Genomic DNA, 22,895 nt, shown 5'->3' with positions numbered 1-22,895 from the left:
TATATATATATATATATATATATATAATATATATGTAACTTTTTTTAAGTAAGCTTCACACCCAGCATGGGGCTTGAACTCACAACCCTGAAATCGAGAGCCAGATGCTCTACTGATGGAGCCAGACAGGCACCCCAGTTATCCCAATATATCTTTATTGCCTCAAGTCCTTGCAATCTCCCTCTCTTCAGCCAGGTGGAACCATCTACTGCCAACCTACCCCCAACTGGCTCTGTCCATTTACATTCCCACCAGCCATGTGCACATTAATCACTGTTCAATGTGTTTACACACTGCTCACAAAGGCATGAAGTCATCTATCATACCTATAGGAAAATCATGGGACTTCAAACATTTTTTTTTTTTAAATGTTTGTTTATTTTTGAGAGAGTGTGAGCAGGGGAGGGGCGGAGAGAGAGAGGGAGAGAGACAGAATCCGAAGCAGGCTCCAGGCTCTGAGGTGTCATCCCAGAGCCCTATGCAGGGCTTGAACCCACAAACCGTGAGCTCATGACCTGAGCCGAAGTCAGCCACTCAACCGACTGAGCCACCCAGGCACCCCTCAAACATTTTTTTAATGCACGTATTAAGGAGTTCAATTTAATTAGGCCCCATCTTAATACACGCTCCCAAATAACACACAAATCACATTACTGCCGCTTCCCAGCCCAGATCTACCAGTGACTGCTGGCCTTCACCACGCCCCTTAAAGGCCTCCATCTATGAAAAGACAAAGGCAAAATTAGAGGGAGACTCCCCCCAAGACAAAAAGAGGAAGGAACTCCTAAAGAAATAGAGAAAACAAACAAGTCCTGGTTAAAACACACATGCAATGGCCCCATCTCTTCTGAGAAGTGAACTTCCCCTTACCATTGTCTGGGTCAATCAAGTTGAAGAATATTTCAGCCAAGGGATATTTTTTAAAGCCTACTGCTTTGGAGAATAGGTTTGCTTAATGTCTGCAGAGCAGATTTTTTTGATTAAAAGGAAACCACAATTTTAAAACGTATTAATTATTTCCTTAGAAATTTCCTCATTCCAAGAATTCCTCCGTAAGTGTCGCACCAAAATAATCTGGAGGAACAGACGGCAATGTCCTCCTGACGCACATGAATGTGCGCTTTCCCAAGCAGAGGGTAAATGCTGACAAAGCAACAGGCTGAAAGATTTCCTGAGCGGGAGGTTCATAAACAGCTAAGGGGCATTCCCCTCTAAGAGCAGAAGTCTGTGCATCTTAACTGTATGCAGATTTCGAACCCTCCATTCTGTTCCCCTCCTGCCACCGGAGGGCCAACTGTCCCAGTCTGCCTGGGGCTGAGGAGGGTTCCCGGGGCATGGGGCTTTCAGTTTTAAAATCGGCGAGGCCTAGACAAACCAGGACAAGTTGGTCACCCTACTCAGAAGGCTTCTTGCAAGATTCCCCCACAGTATACCAAGCCCGTGCAGAATATGAATAGTACCCTTGCCAGCTTGGACACATCTCTGGTAGGGCCTTCACCACCCGATGACCGTCTGCAGGTCTGGTCTCTGTGACACGAACACAGTAGTTGCCCAGTAAATAGATCTATAGATGAAAAGATACAGGCCAGGGGTGCCTGGGTGTCTCACTTGGTTAAGCGTCTGACTTCAGCTCAGGTCATGATTTCACGGTTCGTGAGTTTGAGCCCCGTGAGGGGTTCTGTGCTGACAGCTCAGAGCCTGGGGTGTGCTTCTGATTCTGTGTTTCCTTCTCTTTCTCTCTGCCCCTCCCCTTCTTGTGTCTGTCTCTTTCTCTCTCTCAAAAAAAAAAAAAAAAAAAAAAAATTAAAAAAAAGTGTTAATAATAAAAAAGTAAGTAAATAGTAATAAAAAGATACAGGATCTAGGTAATTCTGCCCTACGGTACAGGAGACATGGGCTTTGGCCTATCAGGAGAACTGCTTTCCTTATCTTCATTGTTGGCAGACCTAATTTGGAAAGGTGACCAATCATGAGCTGATCTTAGGCATATATTTTGCTTCAAGACTCTTTTCAGCACTAGTTGATTTCCGTCTGACCCCCTGAGACACTGCCCAGCAATTGAGTCCCCAAAAGCAAAGCCCAGTGGTTAAAGAGCAGACACTACTTTTCTCTGACCCGGCAAGTCCTAGAGTCTTTCTCTTCAATGTGACTAGAGCCTGAAAACTTACAGCATAAAAAGGAGCTCAAGTCAATAAAACTTGTGTGTGGAAGAAACAGTACAAAATATGCACAAGCAACAAAAGGTTGTGAAAGAGTGTGACATGTTCTTGGAAGGGATATTTGGGCTTGGCTGAAGCCCAGGATGATGACAAGACTTGAGGCAACAGAGATTTGCAGAGCCTGAAGGCAAAATGCTTTGTACACCCAAACATTGTCAGTTGGGAGTATAAACCAGGGTACTGTCTCTGGGGGGCCATTTAGCAATAATGATCAGCCTTTAAGTAAACATTCTCCTTGATGCAGCAATTCCCCACAGAGGATTAGTACTTGGGAAAAGCACATCCAGATGCATCTATGAGGACATTCATTGCATCACTGCTCAAAAACGAAGAGGAAGGCAATAAAACAGGACCTTCCAAACTGTCCATCAAAAAGAGACTGGGTAAATAAACTATGGTCAATCCAGTAAGTGGAATACTGATGAGACATTGTAAAGAAAAAAAAGAAGTCTATATGAGCCAATATAGGACCAACTCCAAGACCCTATTAAGTGAAGACACCAAGAGGAGTCTGTGTAGTATGATCTCAACTGGGTTAAATAAAAACTTAGATATTGTATGTATACATTATACATACATAGTTCATATACTCACACAAATACATGTGTTCTGTACAGCGACTTAGAAAAGGTCTGAAAAGATATGGAAGAAAGCCTGTTTTTCACTATAACTTGCATACTCTGAGCTTTTTTTTTTTTTACCATGATCACTTTTTGTGAAAATTAATAAATGGAAAACTCACTGAAGGGATGCTAGAAGGGGAGGCTGGGAGGGGAAGCCCCTGCCACTTGATGTCAACTACAGACCCTTAACAGAAGACCCTTTAACAGAAATGGATGGTCAGTTACAGGCCCCCACGGGGAAAGATGTACATTGCATTTCCCACAAGAAATCCATGATCCCTGCAACTCAGCCAATGAGAAGCGATCACCCTCAACTCTTGCTTTTCTCTAGTTCAAAACAACCCCTCCCAACTTCCTCCTTCTCCATAAGATAACATTCCTCTCCTTTGTTGGACTTGCCTACGGTTTTACTATAGCTTGCTTATCCTGAATTGCAATTCTCTGTTATTATGAAATAAACCCATTTTTGCGCGTGGTAAAGTAACTTTTATTTTTTAAGGTTAACATTTTATAATGAAGGACAATTATAGCAAAAAACTACTTTCAACACACTCTCTCCTATCAAGCATCATGAGTTTTATCCTGTAGGTCAAAAGGTCCCAAGGCAGGAGTTTCAAGTTAAAGAATCAATGAATGATATACCTGTACTGTGCCAAATAAATCCAAGGTAGCTGCAGTGGCATTTGGATCTTCAGGAGAAGTATCCTTGTAGGGTCAAATGGACCAAGTTTTCACGCTAATGCTGCCATTTTCTTGACCTTGTCAAGTTGCAAAATCTATCTAGCCCTGGTTTCTTCCTTTCATCAAATGGATCTAATAATGAGCACCGACTGCTTAGGGTGATTGTACAGTACACAGCAGAGTTTCAACACCTAGCAAACAATTAATGTAGCAGGCAGTAATTAAAGTTGTAGTAATGATGTGCTGCCCCCAAGACCCATTAAGAAGGTTCTGGATCCATCTCCCAGTCTTCTTTGGACTTTATATATTCAATTCCTTAAACTTCTCCTTAAAATGAGGAATGCTTATTTTCTTCTAAAATGGATAGTTAGACCTGCCGCCTTAGTATGAGGATTTAAGAAACTGTTTTATCACCAAGTAATAGTTCACGGTCTTCCTCAATATAAGAGAGATAAGCCCGGTTTGTCCTGTGATAACCTTCAGGAGATAACTAGGGCTTGGAAACAGAAAGAAGGAAATTGTTTTTGGTAAACTCTTTGGACCTACACTCAACAAAGTCAGGTGACCAACTACTTCTCTGAGATGTAAAGCTCTCTGCTGGTCTAACACAAATGTGGTTTATGAGTATCCAGAAAATAAAGTCTGTTAGGTGGACCATCCAGGCTAATCACCCATGGACACCGCAGTTGAAGATCCAAGAGCCACCCAGGCGCCCCGACAGTTCATTTCTAAATAAGACTTTGGGGGGGCGCCTGGGTGGCGCAGTCGGTTAAGCGTCCGGCTTCAGCCAGGTCACGATCTCGCGGTCTGTGAGTTCGAGCCCCGCGTCAGGCTCTGGGCTGATGGCTCAGAGCCTGGAGCCTGTTTCCGATTCTATGTCTCCCTCTCTCTGCCCCTCCCCTGTTCATGCTCTGTCTCTCTCTGTCCCAAAAATAAATAAACGTTGAAAAAAAAATTAAAAAAAAAAAAATAAGACTTTGGGGGCACCTGGGTGGTTCAATGGGCTGAGCATCCAACTTCGACTCAGGTCATGATCTCACAGTTCAGGAGTTCGAGCCCCGCGTTGGGCTCTGTGCTGACAGCTCAGAGCCTGGTGCCTGCTTCGGATTCTGTGTCTCCCTCTCTGTCTGCCCCTCCCCTGCGCGTGTGCGCGCGCTCTCTCTCTCTCTCTCAAAAATAAACATTTAGAAAAAAAATGTAAGACTTTGGCACTCACTGCCCAGCTCCATTGGGACTAGATTAAAAGTAAAAACAACATAAACCCTCCCCTCATCTAGTGCTCTGGGGCATTTCAAGGCAAGTGCACAGCAGCTATAGACCAATTTGTGGCCAAGTATCGAGGCCTGAATCGCAACTGGCCTCAGACTCTACAGAGAATTACCTTGCTGGGTATGTGAGAACTGGTCCCCAAACTGCCATTTGTTCCTTAAGTCTCTGGTGAAATCCTTAGTAGCATTCTCCACTTACAAATGGAGAAAATGAGTTACCACTATGAAAGCGCCCAGCCACACCCCAGCCCATCCTGTGTGCCTGTCTACACCCGAGAGTATGCTCTGAAAGGAGGTGTACAACAGGTGAGCTGGAGCCACCTCCACTAACTGTCTTTCACGGTATCTACGGACAGCAGAGGGCCACGCTTTCTTGAAGAACTAACCTGGTCATAAATAAGAAGCAGGAGTGTTGATGAGGAAGGGATGGAGGGGAGACTCCGTACAGACTTCTGGATGGTGCCAGAAACCTGAGCATGACTGCTCCCTTCTCCAGAGCTCTCTTTCCTCATCAATGAGTGAAAGGGCTGGGACTAGCCCATCAGAGATCGCTCCAGGCTACTGCCAAGGATGCTCTCCCTGCAAATCTAGGGAGCGATCCTAGAGAACAATCTCAAATTCACAGTGACTCATAAACCAGGAGTTCCTGGGGTGGGGGTTTGGGGGGGGAGGGGGGAGGCAGCAGCAGAAAGGACCATGCAGCATCTTCTATTTGGTCTGGGAATCCTGAGCCACGCTGCACAGTGAAGAGAAGAGACATTTCCTTCTAGCTTCAAGCTCTGCCTCGCATAAAGACTTCCAACACCCGGGATACTGCGGGGAGTGGGGCAGGGGTAGTTTCAGCTTGCCCACACACCATCACTCCCAAACTTCCCTCTCATTCCCCAGGCTTAATCACTGGAGAGGGCACAGGCCTGGGGAAGTTGTCTTTGGAGCTCGACTGAGACTGGGAACTAAAGACAAAGAAATAAGAACTAGTAGTCATTAACTTGATTCTGGCCCAAAGTAGCTCGACCCGTGGGGTGGAACCAGTCAGCACGGTAGCAGTGGGCCCTGCCCCTGTGACCTGCTAGGGGACTCCCCCTTTCCCCGGACTGCTAGAACAGGTATGCAGGGGAAAACCGCACAATGCGACCCAAGTGCGTCACGCCACAGAAATCCTGGGGGGGAGGAGGGGGCGGGGAAGGGAATTGTCCCGGCAGGTTCACCAGCCCAAGTCATCCTCCTGGGAGAGGGGCTGACAGGGACCACTGGCTTCAGGACTGGTGAGGATCAAACAAGACAATAGAACCATCTGAAGGAAATGGCAGGGGGAGGATGAGCCCAGATGTCAGGATAGGGACCGAAGAAGACAGATGGAGAGCTGGAAGGAGCGCAGAGGAGGGGGCGCGGGTCGATTCTGGCTCTGGAGGCAGAATGCCCCAGATAAACGTGGAGACCCACGTCCAGGTTCCTGGCGCGGCCACGACTAGGGACGTTCCCCTCCCTCCAGCCTGCCTGCCAGCCCAGCTCCCACTCCTGCACGCACCGTGTTGTAGAATTCGGCGATGGCAGGCACGATGGTGTAGTTGTCTTCGCACCAGTCCACCTCCGAGCTGCCAGCCCGCAGCTGGTCCCACCAATGCGGGACGCTCATGGCCGCTGTGGGGCATTGGAGCAGCTGCCCCTGCAGCCGAGAAGGGCCCAGAGCTACTGTTGGAAGCCAAGTGCAGCGGTCGCGGCTTTATACACACACGAGTCAGCGGCCGGATGTGGCGCCTCCCCAGCCGGCCTCCTGGTGCTCGGCTCCGCCTGTTGGACGTGACTCGATCGCAGAGACCCCTCCCCCAGCTCCGCCCCCTGGGGAGGGGAGGCAAGGATAGGAGCAGACCACGCCCAGCCTGGGAGGCGGGATGAGTGTCGGAGGAGAGGTAATCCGGAAGCGGGAACCTCGCTCCAGGCAAATTCAGATACCCCCCCCCCCCCTTCCTCGCAAATGGCAGGTGCCCAAAGCCTCGGAGGTCAGGCTCATACTTGCCCACGCCTACCTTCCTGGCTCGGACTCACCGGCGCCACCCCTCCTACCCCGGGAGTAGCCAGGCTCCCGCATACTCTCGAGGAGTTTGCAGCGCTCTGGCTGCGCCCTGCGTGGGAAGCCCGTGCTAACACCGAAGAAAGAAAAACCCTCGGTCCCCCCTGAAGCTAGTTGAGGGTTTGCTTGGCAGGACTCCATGCCATAAGCTGGGGCAGGAAGACTGCGGGCTGGAGTGGCCGACTCCATGACCTTCCCCTGCAGCCTCTGCCGCCCCCTGTGCAGTAGAGCACCTGTGCAATTTCCAAAATGCTCTTGGTCCCCTGGACTCCAGCCTTAGGGTGTTCATCTGGTCTTCAACGAAACATAGGGCGAAACTTTAGTCATACCAACACTCGGAGGATGCACTGTGGCAGGTATGACATCTCCAGGACGTCCGAGGTGCAAGAGATGATGGTATAGATATATACTTGTTACATGCCACACAGTTTGAGGAGCTTCCATGCATCCTTCTTTAGTGTTCCCAGGGAGAATCCTGTGAAGCCGGTTCTATTGACAATGCCATTACAGCTAGTAAGGCAGAGCTAGAAATCACATTCAGGCAGGATGACCTCAGACCTGCTGGTAACTACTTTGCTGCCATAGTTTCTAACACCCAGTCTGGTCCCGACAAAAGCCAACTGTGTGCGTGTGTTGGCTCTGGTCCTTGAGTGGTTCTGGGATTCCAGGTCAGGACGCTGGCAGTGACAGAAGAATCTTCTGGTCAGCAATCCATGGTGCCTGTCGCAAGCATCTGCTTGCTTAAACCTTCATGGCACCCCAAAGGCCAGCAGCTCCCCAGGGACTGCCCTCTCTAGGCCTGACTGTGCAGTGGAACCCTGACTGGTTGTGCAACGTCCATCTGCAGCAAAATACCCACACAGCCGTTCGCAGGCCTCCCCGCGTCTCCAGAAACTGCAAGCTCAGCTCCTCTGTCTGTCTCCAGAAAACCCATCTTTCTTCCCCTGGGAACCAAACCACACTTCTCCTACTCCTATTTCTGTCCTAGCTTCTGTCTTCCTCCTAGACAGCCCATTCCACTGCCCTGGAACCCACGCACGCTGGTACCTTCTCCTAAGGTCAGAATTACTCGAGCCTTCGGGATACCCAGTGTGAGCTGGCCACTTAAGTAGAAAGGGGGAAATATTTCTCACAGCCACAGAAGAAAACTACATCAGTTAATTTCTCCATGCCTCACGGTGCTATACCGATTGTCAATAGTTTTCCACGTGGAAATCCTTCCCCTATTTAAGGTGTAAATGTATCTGTATTAACCGTACTGGTATAAAACACACCATTATTTTTATATGCCAGTGATTCTCAAAGTGTGTTCCCCTTTCAGGGGATCCACAAGGTCAAAACTCCCTGTGAACACTATGACGTCATCTGCCCTTTTGGCTCCCCTCTCACCAGCACACGTAGGAGCTTTTCAGAGGGCAAGTGACGTGTGGTGTCATTATCTCTCTGACAGCTAATGGAAACGTGGGTTCTTCAGTATTAAAAGTCTCTTTAAATTTTGAATATGATACACATTGGTAGATATTATCACATTAGGATTTTTTAGAATTTTAGGATCCTCAACATCAAGTACGAAAGGAGTCCTCAAATCAAAACAGTTGAGAGCTGGTGTTAGCCAAAAAAAAAAAAAAAGGGATGTATCCAATTAAACTCTTTGTAATGCTTTTATCTTTTAGAATTTCTAAATACTTAATGAGAGCTTTTAGAATTAGACCTATATTATTATCCTTCATCACTTTTGTGTGTAAAAAGGAAAACATAAGCAAAATAAACTTACGGAGTTCCTGTAATTTCTTCACACTCAGAATCTCTATTCTTTTGCTTAGTCATTTTGCAACTTTGTCATTGGTGTCCTCGTGTTGTTAATTACCAAGCAGTGGTGATGCAGCATTTCTTAACTGCACTCCGCCACTGAATCCTTCCAAACCTGGCGTATACATTTGGATACCAGCACGTTTTTTATCTTACCTGAAGGTTGCAAAGGAAAGCTTTCAGACAATAGGCATCATATTTGTCCTTCAGATGGTCCTTAGGTGATTTGTTGACAGAAATATGGAGATTACAGTTGCCAGGTCGTCCCACCAGGATCAACCACTGAGTTTGTGCATGTTCAGGCAGTGACAACACATCTTGACCCCCCACTTGGCCAACAGTGATTATAAAATGCCATCCACTGAAAGATGTATCTAGATTTCAGGATGTTACAATGCAAAACAATGTGACTTTTAGCACCAATGAAATTTAGAATCCACCGGATGTAAATCATTCAAGTCCTGATAAGGAAATGATGAGGAGTTTTCCTCACCCACCTCAGGAAATTTTATTGTCGATGACAATCCTAGTTCAAGATCGAAAGCAACCGCTTGGGTTCTAATTACAACTGCACAGAGAGAGAGTGCTAAACAGAAGGCCATTGGTGAGAACATAAGGGACACAAGTGACATTTCTCCAAAGCCACTGCTGTAGGTCTTCATGGTACTGCGTTACAATTTTTCTGACGTTTTCATCAACACTCCCCATTGTTGCCTTTTTTCAATGAATATAACTTTAGTAATTTAACATTAGGACCCATCATGGGGTCATTAGTTTTTGAAATTGATTTATATCAATATGCCTTGGCAACTACCTTTAGTAGTTGAATACAAGATTCTGAAATCAGGTGTAAACAGCTTGGGGAGAGGGGTTGGGGATGAACCCTCATGAAGAGTTTGCTTGTGTTACTTTTAGTCTAAATATGAGTCATATTTAGTCTAAATATGAGTCGGTGATACATATCCATAAAGAACACGTTTGAGGGAACCACCCCTGCAGGGAAGTCAGGATGCCAGCATCTTCTATTTTTACAGAGTTTATGACTGTGTTTATATGGTATAAGTAAATATCTGATAATAATATCAAGCTCAACTGGTTCTACAAGTGGAAATTATCAAGTCACAAAGTCTTCCTTGGAAAAAATTACAGGCACCTGTCCCAGTGAAGCACAAAGTGCATGATCCAGAATGAAATTTTCTGTGTTTTCCTGTCTGGTCAGAGCTTTTCATCATGGTCTTGCTTGAGGTCATCATTCAGGCCAGTTGACTCTCCAAGTGTCGTCCCCAGACCAACAGTATCAGCATCAACTAGGAACTTGTTAGACATGCAAATTTCTGGGCACCTGGGTGGTTCAGCCGGTCAAGTGTCCAACTTCAGTTGGGTCCTGATCTCGGGGCTTGTGAGTTTGAACCCCGCATCAGGCTCGCTGCTGTCAGCGCAGAGTCCACTTTGGATCCTCTGTCCCCCGTCTCTCTCTGCCCCTCCCTGGATCGTACACACTCTCTCTCAAAAATGAATGAACATTTATCAAAAGAAAACAGAAATGCGAATTTCTAGGTCCAGACCCCAGACCTACTGAAGCAGAAACTCTGGGAGAAGAGTCCAACAATCTGTGGCTTAACAATTCTCCAGGTGAGTCCAGCCCATGCTCAAATTTGAGAACCACTATCTTAGCCCATGTGTGGCTGGGCAGAAATTCAGAATGGACTGTATGCTTTGCTTCCCTGAAAAATCAAATCCCAAGCCAAGACTGTTACTGCCACCAGGAAAAAGAGGAAGAAGACAGGCGCCTGAGAGAGGCAGCCAACCTTTCCCCACACTCATCACCAGGAAACCGGGGACTCGGAGTCTGGTACCCCTCTTAGTTAAGAGGGAGACAAGAAAAGCGAGCGAGGATTTTTTTTTTTTTTCCTTAGATCTAAGGCAAAGTCTCCAGGCTCAGAATTGTGGGAGAAGGCTGCAGGAAGCGGGCCTCACCAGGACAACACGACTGCAGCCACTACAGGAACATGGCCCTATTTGCTCTGTCGGGTGGTCTAGTAGTTTGCTGACAGGCCATCAGAGGTCACTTCCTGCTGTTGGCCCTGGGCCTCTCTCCTTTCTCTAATCTACACTGGAAAACCACAAATGGTTTCTTAGGACTGGGCACATAGTAGGAGTCAGTCAGCTGTGATTGCACGTCTGAGGCTTTCCCTATGTCCCAAGGGCGTGGAATTGGTTAACGTGTGTTCGGACTGCTGCTTCTCGATAGAGAAGGCGTTACTCTGTTGGATAACTAGCTTGCAAGGCTGTAATTTTGAGCCCCTGCTTTGTGCAAGGCCCCATGTTAAGTGCTGGGTAACCTGAAGACAAATAAGATATTGTTCTCGGCCTCATAGAGATTAGTCTAGGAGAGGCCCGCAGACCATTAGAATACAACATGATACTTGCAAATAAGGAGAGGCACACATAGAATGTGGAAGCAAGGGGTGGGGGCCTGAGTCTTCACGGAGTGGCGAGGTAGGCCCAGCAGAGGAGGAGGCCTTGGAAATGAGGTGCGCAAGATGAGTAGGATTATACCAGGAGCAGCCCTGGGGAGAAGCAATCCTTCAGAAGGCCCAGCGTGTGCCCGAGGATGGAGGTCTAATTCAGGAAACTTCAAATACTATGTTTCAGCTAGAAAAGTGGCAGAAAGGGAGGCTGAGCTTGGTAGATGGTAGGAGGAGTACACAGAAAGGATCGGTGAGGTCTTTGCATAATCCAGGAGAGGGATGACAGCATGGTTAAAGCATGCATTCATTCATTTACATGTAATTATTGAAGGCTTATTATGTGCCAAGACACTTTTCTAGGTGCCAAGGATAAAATGGTGAGCAAAACAGGGGCGCCTGGGTGGCTCAGTCGGTTGAGCGGCCAACTTCGGCTCGGGTCATGATCTCAGTTTGTGAGCTCGAGCCCACTGTCAGCCTCTCAGCGCAGAACCCGCGCTTCAGATCCTCTGTCCCCCTCTCTCTACCCCTCCCCCACATGTGCTCACCAAAAAATACTTTTTTCTTTTTTTAAAGGGTGAGCAAAACATGCTGGCTCTGTCCTCATGGAGCTTACAGTCTAGAGAGAAAGTCAGACGTTGAATATTGCGTAAACAATTCACCACAAGTGTGCCACAAAAAAGTGCAGGTACCATGACAACAGACAGCCGCGGATATGACTTTATCTCAGGGGGTCACGAAAGGCTTCCCAGAGCAGGCGCATTCTAAGCAAAGTGAGGTTTCAGGCAGGGGGAAAGGGAACTGAAGTAAGGGATGCAATTCAGATCTAAAAAAGGTGTTGTGTTAGGTGGTAGTATTCATTCCAGACATGTGAACACACGTTCCCAACCCACTGCCATGGGACTTGACCTTGTCATTGACTGTGACCAGTAGAACGTGCGGGGAATTGATGTGTTTGGGTGACTGCCAGAGGCTTTGAAATCGATTCCTAGGTCTGCCATAAGCCACATGGGGACTGCTTCTGAGCCTGGATCCTGGAATGCAGAAGACACGTAGAGCCCAGCAGAAGTGCTCGGCTAAGACCCCAACTTAGAACAGCAGCAGAAAATAAAACTGTCTTGTCACTGAGATTTGGGGGCATTGTTTCTTATTCCAGCATAACCAAATGAAGCCTGACAAATACAGAAGAGATGATAGTTTACTAATTAGAGGTAGGACGTGAAAGAGGGGGGAAAATGGAATAGTCTGGCCTGAGTGATCAGAGGAAGGCCAGGTTACTAACCCGAAAGGGAGAGGGAAAATCCCGATTTAGGCTTGGACTGGTTGAGTTAAGAGTGCAGGCCGGACCTCCGCGAAGATACATTCTCTCAGCAACCCAAAAGGAAGCTGAAGGACCAAGGGCGGGTCAGGATTAGACAGATGTGCAGACAAGAGGAGGAAAGAGAGTCCTGAAAGCCACGTGGGTAAGTGAGCTCACTGGACTCAGCCGGATGAGGGCGTGGAGGAGAGAGGGAAATGGAGCCTCGGCGGCCACGTTTACAGGGGCCTGAGTGACAGGGAGGTGCCAGTCCCCCAAGTCTTGAGCAGTCTGACAGGGCTAGAGAGGGGCAGGTGTGCCCGTTTAAGAGATGATAAATGCTGTTGTATCCCTTACGGGGGCGGGGGTGCCAGAACCTTAAACTGGCTCAAAACTCTGGCTCTCACTGTGAATTCGCAGGAGCTGAGTCACCTGGGGATCTTGTAAAAAAATATATATAATAAATAAATAAATAAATAAATAAATAAATAAATAAGATTCAGAAGGTCTTGAGTGAAATCCAGGATTCTACATTTCTTTTTTAAATTTTTTTTAATGTTTATTTATTTTTGAGAGAGAGAGACACACACACAGAATTAGAAGCAGGCTCCAGGCTCTAAGCTGCCAGCACAGAGCCCGATGCGGGGCTCGAACTCACAAACTGCAAGATCGTGACCTGAGCTGAAGTCGGATGCTCAACTGACTGAGCCACCCAGGCGCCCCTAAGATTCTGCATTTCTAACGAACTCCTCCTAAGTGATACAGATACTTGCTGCTGTGTGTTTCAGTAGCGAGGCGGTGGGGAACAGAAGCAATGGCGATATGCAGGTGCAGTCAGTACAATCCAGATGAAGGGAAACTCTTCACGACCACCCAATGTCTTAGACAACAGCTGGGGGGGGGGGGAACGTACAGATTTCCTAGAGAACCCTCACAGCCAGGTGCAATGCATACACTTCATTCAGATCCTACATCAGAGTGTAACCATACTCTTTAGGACAAATGTGGAATGGGAAACACTGGCTATTTGCTGATAGTGGGACTTATTGTTGGTTGGGGGAGACGTTGATGTGATGATTATGTTTCAAAACGTGAGTCTTCAGGAGGCTACTCTTTTAGGATTCTGTCTTTTTTATGACCTTCTGGAAAAACGTAAAACTGAGGAAGAGGAGACAGATCTGTGGTTACTTGGGGGGAGTAGAGGGAGTTCACTGCAAAAGGCATGGGGGAATTTGGGCCATGGGGTGGTGGTGGCAGGGGGGAGGTGACGAGTGTCCTACATCCTGATTGTGGTGGTTGTTATATAACGGAGTTTATAAAACCTCAGGCCTATACCTTGTAAAGGTAAATTTTACTGCATGCAAACTATACCTTAATAAGCCTGACCGTAACCAAAAATGAAAAAGAAAGCATTGTTTAGAGACATACACTGAAACATTTACAGACAAAATATAGCATCCCAGTCTTGCTTTCAAATAATGGGGGAGGGAGGGCGCCTACCTGGCTGGCTTAGTGAGAAGAGCATGATCTTGGTGTCATAGGTTCAGGTCCTATGTTGGGTATAGACACCACTTAAATAAACTTTAAAAACAAAAGAATGGGGGAGGGGGTTGGTTTGGGGGCACAGATGGAACAATACTGGTCTTAAATGGATAATTGTTGAAACTGGGTGATGCACACATTAGTGTCTCTACTTTGCATGTGTTTAAAATTCTCTGTAATAAGTTTTTTAAAAGCATTGGGATTTATGAAAAAGGGGGACCACAGGAGCACCTATATAGCCGAGAGAACCAGAAAGGCGGTCGGAAAGCAAGGGAGAAGGGTTCAGCCCTTAGCAGTGGGTACCACTAAGGCAGCAATTCCGGTTGAACCTGTAGTTGTTACCTGTCCCCTTCATTCCAGAGGGTGCAGGATGGCAGGGAGTTACCCTCCCCGGAAGAAGCAAATGGTGAATGGCTGAGGGTATCCTCTCTGGCCTGTGCGTGAGAAGGCCCTTTCACCAGGGAGGCTTTGGTAAACAAGCTATCAGCAGCCTGGGTGGGGTCCGGGTAGCGCTGTGGCCACAGACTCTCTGGAACCAGGAAGCTAGAAAGGTCAGGGACTGGTCAGTGCCATGCCTCCCAATCCAGGGTCCCCCTTGGGGCTGGGCTCTCCGATTCCTGAGATGTGCCCTTGAGGGAGCTGACCCTGGCATGTCAGACATCACACCCACTGGAAGGGCCGCTTCCCAATGGCCTATAAATGTCAAGCTTCCTTCACTCTTCTGTGTCTTCAGCCTTTCAAAGACCAAGAAACAGATTGGGGAAATGGAGGTGAAGTAAGTCAAGATGGAGGAGACCAAGTTGGGGGTAAAACGTAAGGGCCAGGTGACATATATTTGGCAAAAAAGAAAGGCACACAGATCTGCCAAGAGCTTGAAGAAGAGTTACAGGACATTCCTTTAGTATAGGAAAGACTTGAGCAAATTTCAGCCTAAGAAAAAGGCAATCGAGTAGAAAAACAGATTTAAAATGTAAAGGAAAAATAAAAGGGTAATTCATGAAACTAGATCCTGAAGGAGATGGAAAAAGGTGGAACTGAAAACTCAAGATCTTGCAATTTACCTGGAGAAGAGAAAAGAAAGTCATGGAGTCGATGTGTGTTGTTTTATCTGTCCCAGCGTCTCTTCCTTTTCTGGGACTTTCCACTGCTTCTCTGATGGGGCTGTGCACCTCCCACCTTCCTCTGCCCCTACACCATTCAGATGGCTGCCATAGGAACGGTCATGGTAACACACTGTGATCCGACTCTGTGGCTAGTTAGTGTCCGTTGGTCCAGGAGCGGGTCTTGACCCAAGCTGGCTGATCAGAATGTGTCAGTGGGAATTTGGAATCAGAATTGAGCTCTTCAGCTCCACCTGATTGCCTAATGGAATAGAGATTTGAACCTGGGCCCCGATGACCTGTTCCACCAGTTGGGTGGAACAGCTGGCAGAACAGCTGGCAAAACATAAATGAAGCAGTACGGAAAAGAGCTGTCTAGGCGATTAGTAGTCCAAATGGAAAAGAAGTCCCCGGCTCCAGCTATGCCCAGGGACCTAGCCACATACAAATGTTCCCAAGACACCTCAGAGCCTTTATAGTGAAGTTACATTTTTTCTTAAGCTAGTTTGAGTTGGGTTCCTGTGACTTAAAACCCAATGTCCTAACAGGATTCTATGCCAAGGAAGAGGGGAATGTAGAGAATATATATGAACGCCTGGAAACATGTTGAGGATGAGAGAAAATTGGGTAGTTCATACTTCTGAAAGAAGGGGGGAAAAAGTCATTTAACTAAAAATGAGTGGTCCAGGTGAGGTCAGAGGCCTTGAAGACAGTGAAAAAGATTGAAACCAGTGTGAAGATCATCCTTTTTCACTAAATTCTCTAATCATTTTAACAATTGGAGGTGAGGATCTAGTATATTCTACAGATGGGGACAGTCATTGCTAGGAAAGTTCCAGATTAGACACCAAGAAGGACCAAGAACTTTAATCTTTTGTATTAGCAATCCAGCCTGGGGAACAAATGATCTAGACGTTTGGGGACACCTGCCCCTCCTCTCAAGTGTGCAAATTGGAAGAAATTTAATCCTAGAAATAGTTGAGGATTTCCAAATTGAATGGACACGTTACAATTTCTTTTCACATGAAAAAGTTGCTAACATATTTTAGGATGAGCTTTTTTTTTTGCTTTCGCCACCAAACATTAGACCACTCCAGAGGAGGCAAGTTTGCTGTATTTACCCATGTTTTGCTACATCCTTTTCCCCTAATATTCCAAGCTTCATTCTTTTTTTTTTTAATTTTTTTTCAACGTTTTTATTTATTTTTGGGACAGAGAGAGACAGAGCATGAACGGGGGAGGGGCAGAGAGAGAGGGAGACACAGAATCGGAAACAGGCTCCAGGCTCTGAGCCATCAGCCCAGAGCCCGACGCGGGGCTCGAACTCACGGACCGCGAGATCGTGACCTGGCTGAAGTTGGACGCCCAACCAACTGCGCCACCCAGGCGCCCCTCAAGCTTCATTCTTTTGTCCTTTACTTTCTGTTTAAAAAATGTCCTTTTGCCATTCTTTTGGAATGACGAATTTTAAAATGTTTAAATTCTTTACATATTCTTTCTTCTGAGGATATCTTGTTCCCTTCCCCCCACCCCTGAACCCATGAAAGACCTGTGTTTTTGGGTAAAGGGTTCTGTATTGAGTTCTTTTTTTCCCATTGCTCAAAGAAATAGTATACCTTTCTAGCCTCCATGGTTTCTCTTTTTGTTTTTTTATGTTTATTTATTTATTCTGAGAGGGAGGGGGAGAAGCAGAGAGAGGAGAGAGAATCCCAAGCAGACTCCGCACCTGCTAGCTCAAAGCCCAATGAGGGGCTCTCACAAACAGAACCGTGAGATCATGACCTGAGGCAAAACCAAGAGTCGGACATTCCACACCTACGGAGCCACCCAGGTGCCCCTAGCCTCTCTGGTTTCTGATGAAGATCCCACTGTCATGCAAATTGTGCTTCCCCTAATAAGTAAGATGTTGTGTTTCTCCAGCTGGTTTTAAGATTTTTCTTCCTTTGTCTTTGGTTTCCAGAAACTTAATTATGCTGTCTTGAAGTGAATTTCTTGGGGTTCAGTCCATGTGGAGTTTGCTTAGCTTTTTGAATCTGTAGATTTATGTATTTTATCACATTTGGGAACTTTCCAGCAATTATTTCTTCAAGTACTTTTTAAGTCTTGCTTTCTCTCTTCTCTCCTTCCAGGACTCCAACGACTTAAATATTAGATTTCTAGGTTTTTTTGGTAATCCCCGGGTCCTTTAGGCTCTGTTCATCATTTTAAAACTGATTTTATCTGTTGTTCAGATTAGGTAATTTCTATCATTCTATCTTCTAATTCATTGATTCATTTATCCCCTTCATTCTGCTGTCAAGCCCATCCACTGAGCTTTAGTTATTGCATTTTTTTTTGTTCTTTTTTTAAAAGTTTATTTTGAGAGAGAGTGTGTGTGTGTGTGTGTGTGTGAGCATGTGTGCGCGCAAGTTGGGGAGGAGCAGAGAGAATTCTAAGCAGGCTTTATGCTGTCGGTACAGAGCCTGAAGTGGGGCTCAATCCCACAAACCATGAGATCATAACCTGAGCCAAAATCAAGACTCAGACACTCAACTGACTGAGCCACCCAGTGTTCGTGTATTTTTCAAGTCTAAAATTTCCATTTGACTCTTTATAGCTTGTATTAGGATGCTGAGACTTTCAATTTCCTTGCTAAGTCCTTCTATTTTTTTTCATTTATTTCAAGCTCAGTTTTTTTTTTTTTTTATGTTTATTTATTTATTTTGAGAGACAGTGTGAGCAGGAAAGGGGCAGAGAGAATCCCAAGCAGGCTCCTCACTGTCAGTGCAGAGCCTGATGCAGGGCTTGAATCCACAAACTGTGAGATCATGACCTGGGCTGAAATCAAGAGTTGGATGCTTAACCGACTGAGCCACCCAGGCGCCCCTATTTTGAGCATAGTCTTAATTGCTCATTGAGACATTTTTATCATGGTTCCTTTAAAATCATTGTCAGATAGGGGTGCCTGGCTGACTCAGTTGGTAGTGTATGTGACTCTTGATCTCAGGGTTGTAAGTTTGAGCCCCATGTTGGGTATAGAGATTACTTCAAAATGAAATAACATAAAATCTTAAAACCATTGTCAGGTAACGTTAACCTCTCCGTCATCTGCTTTTGCAGCTTTTTTTTTTTTTTTAACTCACTTTGACATCTTCCTCATTCTTGGTATGATGAATGATTTTTCTCTATTAAAATCTCACCATTTCTGTATCATGTTATGCAACTTCGGGTCTCATTTAAACCTTCTGTCTTAGCTGGCTTTCTTTGAAGGAGGAGGAGAGGTTCTACCAGGTGGAGATACATAACCAGATTGCCCAATAGACCCAGAGAGGCGACTTTTCACTGATGGTAGGGGTAGAAGTCGAGGTTCTGCATCTAGTCTCCACTGACATCACAGGGGGTAAGAGAGGCTGTTTACTGGCCCACTGAGATGAAAGTTTGACTCCCTTCTTGGCTTTCTCTGACACCCCCCCAGGCAGGATTGTTTGAAAACCTCAGTATAGCTTGATAAGGGTAGAAGGTCTAGGCTTCCATTCAGCCTTTGCTTGTGTGGTTGGGGCTGGGCCATAGTTTGCTTTTCCTGTGGTGTTTTACTAGAGTAGAATGTTATTATCTAAATGTTTCTGCCCTACCAGGCTGCCCCTTTCTTGGTCCTCTGACTAGAAAAAATAAGCTTTTTGGTGGAATTGTTGGTCTACGTCCGTTGGCATTTTGAGTTGCTGGCTTCTCCAATTCCAAGTCTGGGATGTATGAGGCAAAAAGAAAATGCAGAGAACTCCCCACGATACCATTCCTTGGGGCCCAAGTTCTCCAATCAGCCTGCCTTCTTCTGTCTACCTTTCAAATACTTGCTTTGTATATAATGTCCAAGAATGTTCAGTTGTATTCAGCAGGAGGAATAGGGAAAGGATATCTACTTCATATTCCTGGAACCAGAATTCTAGGCGAACAGATTTTTTTTCAATTTTTTTAATGTTTATACATTTTTTGAGAGAGTGCGTGTGCTCATGAGTGGGGGAGGGGCAGAGAGAGAGGGAGACACAGAATCTGAAGCAGGCTCCAGGCTCTGAGCTGTCAGCACAGAGCCTGACACGGGGCTCGAACCCATAAGCAGCAGCGAGATCATGACCTGAGCTGAAGTCAGACTCTTAACCGACTGAGCCACCCAGGACAACAGATTTTTATAGCAAGCTGGTGGTCTCCCCAGTACCACGGGACCAGATGAGCAGCCCAGAAGGGGAGGAGATAGAAAAGAGAAAAGGAGCAAGGGCTGCGTCCTGGGGACTCCCATGTCTAGAGAGAAGAGCAGGAAGAGCTAGCAAGGCAGCAAGAAGGCAAGAGAGGTAGGAAGAAAAGTGAAGCATGTAAGAGAGCTATAGTTAATGACCTTTCAAAGGATAGTGTAAGTGAACACAAAATCCAGACTGGAACAGGTGTGAGAAAGAATAGGAACAAAGCGAAAGAAGCAAGTTGCCAAAGCCACATATTGTGTGATTCCATTGATAAGAAATGTCAGAATAGGCCAATCTACAGAGATAGAAATGGATTAGTGGTTGCCTGGGGTGGGGGTGGGGGGATAGTTTAGAAAAATAGGGGTGGGAAATGACTACTACTGGGTATGGGGTGTCTCTGGGGGGGTGAGAAAAATACCTGAAAATTAGATTGTGGTGATAGTGACAGAACTGTGGGATATATTTTTTAAAAATATTACTTTAAATTGATGAATCATATAGTATGTGAATTACGTTTCAATAAAGCTGTTTTAAAAAGGGAAGAGGGGGGGCGCCTGGGTGGCGCAGTCGGTTAGGCGTCCGACTTCAGCCAGGTCACGATCTCGTGGTCCAGTGAGTTCGAGCCCCGCGTCGGGCTTTGGGCTGATGGCTCAGAGCCTGGAGCCTGTTTCCAATTCTGTGTCTCCCTCTCTCTCTGCCCCTCGCCCGTTCATGCTCTGTCTCTCTCTGTCCCAAAAATAAATAAACGTTGAAAAAAAAATTTAAAAAAAAAAAAAAAAAAAAAAAAAAAAAAGGGAAGAGGGGAGGGAGGGAGAAAAAAAGAAAATGATACACACTAGGAAAAACCCGTGGAACTTTCATCCAGGGATAATTTCCCTTATACATAAAGAGTTAATAATCCAACAGGGAAAAAATGGAACAGAAGAATATATAAAAACATGGTTCATTCATAGTAATAGAGCTATAAATTATAACTACATTAAAATAACATTGATTTCGGAGGGCCCGGTGGCCCAGTCAGTTGAGCATCTCGCTCCTGATTTCAGCTCGGGTCATGGTCTGAAGGATCTCCATGTTCATAGATTCGAATCCCGCATTGGGCTTTTTGCTGACAAGGTGGAGCCTGCTTGGGATTCTCTCTCTTTCCTTCTCTCTCTGCCCCTCCCCTGCTCACTCTCTCTCAAGATAAACAATAAAAAAAATAACATTTATGTCCTCTATCAGACTGACAAACTCCCAAAGTGTGATAACGTTTGCCAAAACTTTTTTTTTTTTTTTCTTGGAGCATGTCTGTTGTGTTTGAGATGATCTGTCGGGTGCTCTCTGAACTACGCCAGGTAAAAGGAAACTCTCTCATTACAAACTGACAAAGGGAAAAGGGAAAACCCTTTTCGCCACAGCATGAACCCCATAGTTAGAAATAGGTCTGGGTTTTAGGCAAATGACACAATTCCTAGTCATCTATGGCTGCTTTTATGACTTTATACAGATAATGAATTAGGTAAAAGTCACTATACTATTCGTTAGACTTCAGGATCACTATCCTCAGTCCCATCACACGAAATATATTCTGACATCCCAAAGAAGAAAGACTTGCGAGTAGGTGTTTTAAACGTAGCTAATCTACAGCTACAAAGTTCTATGCTTAGTAGCATTTACCTTCTGGGGTAGTCTTCCAGTGCCCAAAGGATAAAAGCAGAGACTGGAATCAGTACAACCTATACCCAGAAGTCTGGGTTGTAAAAGCCATACAATTTGCAGCACAGTGAGAAGATGCCCTTTCCTTCACACCACACACAAAGTATGAATTATGCTGCCTCTCTCTTGTTCCAGTGCGTGGCTATCCCGTCACGTTCTGCTCTGTTGGTCAAATACTGAGCGGCTCTGCTTCCAACCAGAGGATCCAGAGGTGTGCAGGACGCCAGTGAGAACAAACCGACAACAAACCCTTCGAGATAGTCAAAGCAGGACTCCAGGCGTCTTTAAGGATGCCCAGGCTGATGACTCCCTGATTGTTGATGTTGCACAGATTCTGGTGCAGAAAATAGACTTAAATGGATCATCAGATGAAAATGAGATGTCCAGAAAAAACTCAGAACATCGTGGGCCAAGTGTAGTCAGTCTCCGTTCATAATATTGTCTCCCTTAGGCCCAATGCCACAGTTAGGAGAATCAAGGGCTCTTTCGGCCAGGTTCACTCTGAATTCTTTCAGCACTAGTGGATAACTTCGCAGTGGTTTTGCTAGAGACTTTGGGGTGTTTCTTCTGCTGGGTGGCAGAAGGTTTTCTTTCTTCTTCAGGCTTTAGAGCAGCTGGCTCCCGCTGGTCCGCATCTGAACCACCGTGGCTGGTGCTGCAGCCCTCATCATCAGATCTCTGCCTGTCCCCAGACATCTGGGTGAGGTCATTTCTTGGAAAACTCTGCCAGCTGCCCTGCCTGCTTGCACATCATTACAGTATGTTGGGGAGTGGGGAACCCTTCCTTAAGGAAATAGAGGCAGCCGGGGAGGAAAGCGGGGAGGCAGAGGGAAAAAGAAGTCAGGGAGCCTTTGGCCAGGGAGTATGGAACATTGGAAGTTGGAAGAAGGCTGTGTAGTGTTGTCCCGTTGCCTTCGGAGAAAAGGGGGTTAGGAGCTCGACGGGGTAAGGGCATGTGCTCTAGCGAGCCCCCCAGCTCCTCCCCGCCTGCAGTCCACAAGGTGCAAGAACACTCGCCAAGACTTCAGGGGAACAGGCATTCTCCTAATGGTTAGTGGGTGTGTGAACTGCAACAACCCTCTGGAGAAAAATTTAGCAGGAGCTATCAAAGTTACAAATGCCATACACTTAGACCAGGCATATCTACTCCTAGTCATTTAACACTTTTTCTTCCAGACATGGGAAATGACTCACATGCAGGGTCATTATATAATTGCAGCTTTCTTTGTAATAGCAATGAACTGGGAACAACTTAAATGTCAGGAAGAGACGAATAAAGGTAATGAGGAGGCTCTTTTTGTATTAAGAGAAAGTTCCCAGGGTGCCTGGGTGGCTCAGTCAGTTCAGCATCTGACTTGGGCTCAGGCCATGATCTCGTGGTTGGTGGGTTCGAGCCCCACATGGGGCTCTGTGCGGACAGCTTGGAGCCTGGAGTCTGCTTTGGATTCTAGGTCTCCCTCTCTCTCTGCCCCTCCCCCACTCACTCTGTCTCTCTCAAAAATGAATAAACATTAAAAAAAATTTAAGGGGCGCCTGGGTGGCGCAGTCGGTTAAGCGTTCGACTTCAGCCAGGTCGCGATCTCGCGGTCCGTGAGTTCGAGCCCCACGTCGGGCTCTGGGCTGATGGCTCGGAGCCTGGAGCCTGTTTCCGATTCTGTGTCTCCCTCTCTCTCTGCCCCTCGCCCGTTCATGCTCTGTCTCTCTCTGTCCCAAAAATAAATAAACGTTGAAAAAAAAATTAAAAAAAAAATTTTAAAAGAAAGTTCCCTGTGATGTGTTGTTAAGGGGAAAATAAAAGGGGCAGCACGACAGATATGGTGTGTTGCCACTTATGTTAAAAAGGAAGATAGACTATATTTGTACCAACCAAAAAACCAGTGTCTGAACGTATAAACAAACTAATACGAG

The 22,895-nt window shown here is 46.1% G+C and overlaps 1 protein-coding gene and 1 pseudogene across 1 annotated transcript in view; both read right to left on the bottom strand.

Annotated features, from left to right (window-relative positions):
• Positions 1 to 7,472, bottom strand: part of ACER2 (alkaline ceramidase 2) — a 33,748-nt gene extending 26,276 nt beyond the window's left edge. The window contains exon 1 of the mRNA XM_040481359.1: positions 6,320 to 7,472. Within this exon, the coding sequence (XP_040337293.1) occupies positions 6,320 to 6,427 (108 nt within the window). The 5' untranslated portion in view covers positions 6,428 to 7,472. The remainder of the gene's footprint in view (positions 1 to 6,319) is intronic.
• Positions 7,473 to 21,097: 13,625 nt separating this feature from the next.
• LOC121035165 (ubiquitin-conjugating enzyme E2 E3-like) lies at positions 21,098 to 22,344 on the bottom strand (annotated as a pseudogene).
• Positions 22,345 to 22,895: the final 551 nt, after the last annotated feature.

Source organism: Herpailurus yagouaroundi, unplaced genomic scaffold (assembly GCF_014898765.1).
Source record: "Herpailurus yagouaroundi ecotype Mexico unplaced genomic scaffold, PumYag 160, whole genome shotgun sequence".
Classification (NCBI taxonomy): Eukaryota; Metazoa; Chordata; class Mammalia; order Carnivora; family Felidae; genus Herpailurus; species Herpailurus yagouaroundi.
The sequence above is the reverse complement of the archived record's forward strand: the minus strand, read 5'-3'. Positions and strand labels throughout refer to the sequence as shown.